Source organism: Penaeus monodon, chromosome 16 (genome assembly GCF_015228065.2).
Source record: "Penaeus monodon isolate SGIC_2016 chromosome 16, NSTDA_Pmon_1, whole genome shotgun sequence".
Taxonomy (NCBI): domain Eukaryota; kingdom Metazoa; phylum Arthropoda; class Malacostraca; order Decapoda; family Penaeidae; genus Penaeus; species Penaeus monodon.
Window position 1 is genome coordinate 38,123,148 of NC_051401.1, and position 7,500 is coordinate 38,130,647.

The 7,500-nt window shown below is 46.1% G+C and overlaps 1 protein-coding gene across 1 annotated transcript; it reads right to left on the reverse strand.

The window, feature by feature from the left end:
• Positions 1-1,013: 1,013 nt before the first annotated feature.
• Positions 1,014-3,138, reverse strand: LOC119583040. The gene is made up of 5 exons (XM_037931552.1): positions 3,066-3,138; positions 2,526-2,882; positions 2,101-2,425; positions 1,715-1,885; positions 1,014-1,605 (listed from the first exon to the last, which is right to left on the reverse strand). Exons 1-5 carry the CDS (start codon positions 3,136-3,138, stop codon positions 1,014-1,016), a joined length of 1,518 nt encoding a protein of 505 aa, XP_037787480.1.
• Positions 3,139-7,500: the final 4,362 nt, after the last annotated feature.

Sequence of the window (7,500 nt, forward strand, 5' to 3'; positions counted from 1 at the left end):
TGCTGTCAATGCGAAAAACAGAGGATACTAAATGATAAACGCTTGCTCTATTGGAGAGGTAAACCCCAGGGTAGCAATCAGGAATAAGGGTTCATAAATGTTTAGAAAAGGATATCGTGGAATTCTATAGTATAAGATTTTTCAAGTCTATGCTCCAACCTGCAGCCACAGTGATGAAGAAATAGCCAGCGAAAGAGTAAAAACCCATTTCACAATAATTATGGGAGATTTTAATGCCAAAATAGGTAAAAAGACAGGAGAAACTGTAATAGGGAATCACGGAATAGTCGGATTTAGGATGAACAAGGAAAAGAATAAGATTATGTTCAACAGTAGAGTTCAATTCGACCAGATACATGTACAAGGCAAAGCACTAAAGGTAGTGGACAAGTATGTATACCTAGGGCAACTCCTACAGACAAACACATCTAGCATGAATCTAGACTGGAGCACTTTCGGCAGACACAGTAGTATACTAAGAGGCTCCTTGCCATTATATTTAAAAAGAAAAGTCTTTAACTGTGGGTTGTGAGTTGTGAGTGCTATATTGTGATGCCATTGTGAGCGACACGAGAGATGGACTTAAGGCGGATAATGAAAGCGGCCTTGGCTTTTGGCTTTATTCGCTACAAGGTGAGTGGATGCAAGCTGAGCTCCTTCTGCCAAGGTATGGCGAATGTTCCCCTTTTATTCAGCGGCTACATCCTGGGCGGCGCTTGCTTCCGCGGCTGGAGTGTCAGGTTTATCAGACCGTGACAGGGGGGTAAGTCGCTGGGCTTGCTCGAGGGGGACATGTAGGTCACCTAGGAGGTCCTTGAGTGAACCAGGCTCAGGAGTGGAAGGTGCAAAGTGGCTGCTTCCTGTGATAAGGTGTACTCAGGAGGCAGCGACAGGAAGGCGCAGCCTTTGTTCAGCCAGGGACAGATGTGTGGAGCACCACCTTCCGGATGTTGTTTATATCGCTCTAGCAAGCTTCAGTTGGTCAAAGTGGAAAAATGTCTGTGACTCATCCTTTAAACTCCTGCAAAGTGCCTTGTTATTGCGACACTGTAGGGCCCATCGAAGATAGGGGATAACTTGGGCATAGGAAAGTTAGTGGATTTTATGCTCCTAAAGACTAGTGCACCCACATCAATTGCCTTAAACCTTGCTATCTTATGTTGGTTTGCGATTATTTTGTCCCTGGATAAAGTTAGCTTTTCCTTGGCTAACGTAAAGGCTTTTTGCTGCCTGATAAGTAGTGTCTTGGCATAGTTGTCATCATAGTTGGGGTCTGGCTTCGCATCCAAGAGCTCGTAAGGGAGTCTTTTGTCCATACCGAATAGCAGGAAATGGGGTATGTCACCGAGTGAGGAATGATAATTGCAGTTAATAGCTGATTGTACAATGGGTAAATAGAGGTCCCACTCATCATCATGGTCAGTAATCATAGTTCTCATTAAGTTTAAGATGGTCTTGTTCAGTCTCTCTGTGATACCATTGGCCTGAGGTCGGTATGGGAGGATATTAACCTTTTTGACATTCATTAAGCTACATAACTGTGAGAGGATCTTATTACAGAATTCTGTTCCATTATCGCTGCTGAGCTGCTGGGGGGACTGGTATCTGCATATGATATTGTTATAGAAGGCTCTAGCAATGGTGTGAGCTGACTTGTCCGGTACAGGAACAAGCTCACATATCTACTGAATTATCAATGAAAACTAGAATGTACCTGTTGCCCCTGGGGCTTGGTATAAATCCTGAAAGGGTATCGCAAGATACCTTCTGGAATGGGAAGTCAGGGATATCATACAACAATGCAGGGGCAGGCTGATGGGTTGAGCCCTTGTATAATGGGCAGACACGACAACTCTTAACATGTCGGAAAACTCTCTGGGATAACCTGGAGAAATAGAATCTTGACCTAGCACACTTAACGGCTTTGGAAGCCCCAGCGTGAGCTGCCTCCAATGACTCATGGGACTATTTAAGGATGAGGGGAACAAGGCACTCAGGGATTACTAACTGTCTATAACTAATCTTTGTCTTCCTCCCCTTTCTCTTGGGCATGGACAATCTAAAGAGGAGGCCAGAGTCGTCGAGGTAAAAATCCTTAACCGGAAGATGGTTGGGGGTAAAGGGGTACTTGGGTTAGCTTCTAGACTTTTGATGATGTCCTTATACAAGCTGTCACTTCTCTGCTTTTCTTTTATGTCATTAATATCTAGAGCATCTAGGGGTGGGCAGTTATCAGAGAACAGGGAGTATACAAGTGCTCGAGATAAGGCGTCTGCATCCTTATTGCAAGGGCTAGGGGTATACACAATTGAGGGGTTGAACTCTAGCAAGGTATCCAAATGCCTGGCCAATCTACCATGGGGGTCCTTGCAAGACATGATATGGGTCAGTGGCTGATGGTCCGTTCTTACTTCTATATCATAGCCTAGAATTAACTCTCGAAAATGTTTGAGTGACCATATAATGCTTAGCAATTCCTTGTCAGATGTCGAATAACGCTTCTCAGCAATATTTAAGACTCGAACTTGCAAAAGCAATGGGCTTTAGCTTTCCCTCGAATTCTTGCATAAGTGCGGAGCCAATGCCAACGTTAGAGGCGTCAGTTGCTAAAATGAAGGGCTTGGAAAAATCTGGAAAAGCCAATACCGGCGACTTAATTAACCTAGATTTGAGGGATTGAAATGCAAAGTCCTGCTCCTTGCCCCAAACAAAATTGGAGTCTCTTTTAAGTAGCCGGGAAAGAGGGCTTGCAATGGAACCAAAATGGGGTATGGAGGGTCTATAAAACCCTGCTAAACCAAAGAAGCTCTTAATCTGATGTTGATCCTTAGGGACGGGGAAGTTACTTATGCTCTTTACCTTATCATCATTAGGGGAGATTCCTGCTGAAGTTACGGTATGACCAAGAAAGTCAAAGGAAGAGGCAAAAAAACGGCACTTCTGAGGGTTAATGGTCAATCCAGCTTCACATAGTCTACTAAAAATCTTCCGGAGCTTTACTTCGTGCTAGGCAACATCCTTCGACACCACCAATAGGTCGTCCAGATAAATGAGTATGTCATTACCAACAAGACCACTCATGACAAGGGACATTAATCGTGCAAAACTCAATGGGGCGTTTCTTAGGCCAAAGGGCATTCGTGTGAATTCTCAGTGTCCAGAAGGGGTGGAAAAAGCAGTTAGCTTTTGGGAATCAGGGTGCATGGGTAACTGATGAAATCCCTTAGCTAAGTCGAGAGTCGAGAAGACTTTGTTGTTAGTCCCAATGTCTTGTAATAACAGACGAAGGGAGGGAATGGGAAATGGCTCAGGAATAGTTAATTTGTTTAGTCGTCTGTAGTCAATAACAGGTCTCATTGTCCCATCTTTCTTGGGTACCAGTAACATTGGAGCAGACCAGGGTGAGGTACTTGGGGTTATTATACCTTGATCAAGTAAGTCAGCAGTAGCCTTGTCGAGAGCAGAGCGGCGGCTATGAGGGATGCGGTAACTTGGAATATAGACAGGCTGAGCATTGGGAACCAGGTTAATCTTATGTTGTAGGAGATCAGTCTTGCCAAGGGGTCGAAACTCAGAAGGCAATAGGGAGGGATATTCCCGGAAGAGGCGAGACAAGATCTCATAACCCTCATCAAAATCTGGAGAGGGGATAGTCGAGAGTGTTTCATGAGAGGAGGGAGATGACTCGCCCAGAGTGGGCTGAGTTTGAGTGGTTGCAGTGAAGGCAGGTGGTGGTAGTTCCATGACTTCACCTTTAGCTAGTTCATAATCAACTACTCGGGTGTTATTGTGAAGTCGGATGGGGGTAGGAGTTAGGTTAATCAGGTGGAGGAATGTCTCCCCTTCAGAAATGGAATAAAGTGCTGGCAAGATGGCAATTCCCTTAACACAAGATCCTTCTGGCAAGACCAGGCATGCACCCTCGTTTACATGTGTTACAACATTGACAGGTAAATGGAGGAATGGTGGTAATTTCCTTGACACGAAAGTGTAATGCGCTGTCTCCCATAGTCCATGAAAAGGGCCCAAAATGTGTAGTAGTAGCTGGGGTAGGACAAGGGGGGGCATTATGGGGAGGGGCAGCACGAGTATCTTGTTCCAAAGCTTGGGAGGTGGGAGGCTTACTTGGCACAAAAGCGGGGCTTCTCTGGCACCTGGGCTTGGGACGATGCTTGGGGAGGTCAGGGGGTTTGGGGTGGTGTTTGTTGAGGGGAATATCTTTCCCAGTTATATGGCTAGAAATTGAGTCTTTGTTGTGGTACTTATGAGGGGGCCTGAGTGCATCATAACTGTTGCGATGAGTCCATATGGAGGAAGGCTGAACGAGAGAGAGAAACTTGCCATTAAACTTAATTCTGTTATTCCTAGGATCATGAACAATACCTGTACGCCAGAGAAACTCATGGCCCAGGAGATCACCAGGGACAGTATGGGACTAGGTAACGATAAATGGATGGAGAAACGAAATCCCATCGAACTTAATGTTCAGCCTGGTTTCTCCTATTACCCTCAGACTGTTACCAGAAGCACCACGTACAGACCAGCGGGGAGGTTAGATCTTGAGATCTAAACCAAACCTTGACAAAGTTGAAGCAGACACCAGACTGACAGATGAACCACTATCTAAGAAGAACATTGCTGGTTTACCATTGAAGCGTGCAGTAAGCAGAGGGGGGTCATTGCAATGGCTAGAAGTAGCAGAGGCTATTAATTGAGTACGGAGTCCCATGGGCTTTGCATGATTTCTGCATCTGGGGAAGGGTCTGCTGGGGGGGTATCTTGGGGGTCTTCGAGAAGTTCCTCTAAAAAATGGCATGACTTTTGTGTTTTGTGGGGGCTACTTCCGTGTCTAGCTTTTGTTAATAAACCTTGTGTTATAGCACTCTGTTCTGTATAGTCTTTGCATTGATACCATGGGTGTCCATAAATGTTGTGGAATGGGCATACAGGAATGTTCCGGCAGTCGCGAGAAAAATGGCCATGATGTAAGCATTTGTGGCAGACAGACTTTTCAGGGATCCAGTTGGTAACAGCAGGGGGTCTAAAGAGAGGATGAGGGATTGGGGTGTTCTGATAAGGTGAGTTCGGGGTAGCAGCATAACGTCCTGGCATGCAGGGGTAGTAACTGGACCGAGGGTTAGAGCGGGCAGGTAAGGGCAGGAGGGGCAGGTTGGGATGGCGTGTTGGCACACGAACGAGTTCAGTGGAGGATTGGGGTTGGGGAGGAGGGGTTGGTTTTGCAGATAAAGGGTTGGTTACATGCACGTCATTGCCGGCAACTTCTTTAACTGCCTTAGGAAAAATGTCCGGTAGTTCAACAATGTTATCTATCTTTCCTATTTCACGCCAAACTTTCTCCTGGCACAATGGGGTGAGTGATGATGCAAATACTGCTGAAGTGAAGTAAAGCATATATTCAGTGTGAGATGCGGTATCACGAAATGCTCCTTTGATGTTTGAAAGGGAGTTGTCTGGGATGGAAGAAATCCACTTATTCACTGCAAGTCTAACGCGATTACAATGGGCGCAGAGGTCAGCGTAAGAGAATGACTGAGGCCGTAAACTAAAAATCCTGGCGAGCTGTAGTACATGATCAACCTGAGAGGGCCTGAATAGAATGCCAAATTCTTGCTTAAACAATTCCCACGAGGGGTTAGGTTGTTGGTCAAAAGCATGAAACGCTTCCCTAACCTTTGGTGAGGTAAGGTCAAGACGGGAATGAACAGCATTTAAACATTTCTTATCGAACCCGTTGTCTGATCTCGGTGTCCCCGTTGATACAATAAATTCCTCAATTTCCTTGATCAGGGAATCTATGTCTAGTTTCAAGCTGCCATCAAACTTGGTAACAACCGAATAGGGCTGGAGGAAGCTTGGGTTAGTGGTTGTGGAGGAGTCTGAAGGCATTGTGGAGAGAGGAAAATGAGGTGCACGGGGACGAGGGGCTGTAGGGGAAGGAGGAGGAGGAAGGTGTCTAACGTTATGTAAAGGAGAATCACTGGTGAAATGTGCAGTGTCGTTTGCTTGTTTATTTGTTAAAAATGTCTTTTCTATACCAACTATAGCTGCATCTATTTCCAAGATAGACTGTGCTCGGCTGCGTGTGAAAGGTCGTGTTGTGTGATTGGACATATGCAGATAACAGCGGAGATCTGAGCGTAAGGGTAAGGTTCAAGGCAAGAAGGAATTATCAGTTAGAGATTTTTAATTACAGAGAGAACATGAAAAGAACGAAGGACTTAAGGGAAACAGGTAACTTATCGATAGGCGTTCAGGAGGGTAGGAAACTGGCCATACGCAAGAGTGGACTTACCCCGAAACGGAAGCGTGGTCGGCGACACACGTCGGCAGGTAGCGTAGCGCTGCAGAGCAGTCGGCGACCTATCGGCGTTGTGAGGCTCGTGGACACCGCTGCCATCAGATGTGAGCGACACGAGAGATGGACTTAAGGCGGATAATGAAAGTGGCCTTGGCTTTTGGCTTTATTCACTACAAGGTGAGTGGATGCAAGCTGAGCTCCTTCTGCCGAGGTATGGCGAATGTTCCCCTTTTATTCAGCGGCTACATCCTGGGCGACGCTTGCTTCCGCGGCTGGAGTGTCAGGTTTATCAGACCGTGACAGGGGTATACGAGATGAGGAACTTACCCAGAAACTCAGTGAAACATACACTTCTGTCAAGATTGTGGCTTTGCATGCTGTCAGGATTCTCAAAGTATCAGAAACCATAGACAAGCAAGAGGATCTCTTCATGGAAGAATTGTGTACAGCTGCACCTAATGATGCTTCATATGAGGAGCTGCTTCACCATGTAGAATCAGGGTTCCCCAAAGCTCGCCTGCATGACAGCCACTGTGGCTTGGAGGCTACAAAGTGTTGTGCACAGCAAACAGTATTTTAGCCAAGCATTAATGCAGACATTGTAAACACCGTTCGTGCCTGTGAGCCATGGCAGCACCTACAGCCTAGTCAGCAACAGGAGCCACTGATGTTAGAAGACAAACTCACAAGATCATTTATGTCTGTGTCAGCTGACTTTTCAGTGTTGCTGAGAAACAGTTCTCGGTGTGTGCTGACCGGATCTTCTGGGTGGCCAGTTGTCATCTCATGTAGAACTGATGCAACAAGTGCTTCGACGATTAGATTCTTTCAGCATGTGTTCTGCGATCTGGGTATGCTAGTTTGCTGTGTACCAATGGCAGACCCCAGTTCTCCAGCCGGTAATTCGCAATCTTCCTTCAGCGATGGGGAGTGTGCCATGTGATGTCAAGTCCCCATTAAACACAGTCCAGTGGGCATGCAAAAGCTGCTGTGAAGAAAGTTAAGTATCTGATTATGGAAACAGAACCCAATGGGAATACTATGTGGAGTTCGACAGAGGCTTATTGAAGTTGTGTAATACCCCAAATTTCACTGGTCGTTCAGATTCTGTTTGGCATGCCCCTTTGCTCCTGTGTGCCTGCCCACTCTAGTGCCTTCATGAAGGAGTGGCAGACCAAGGC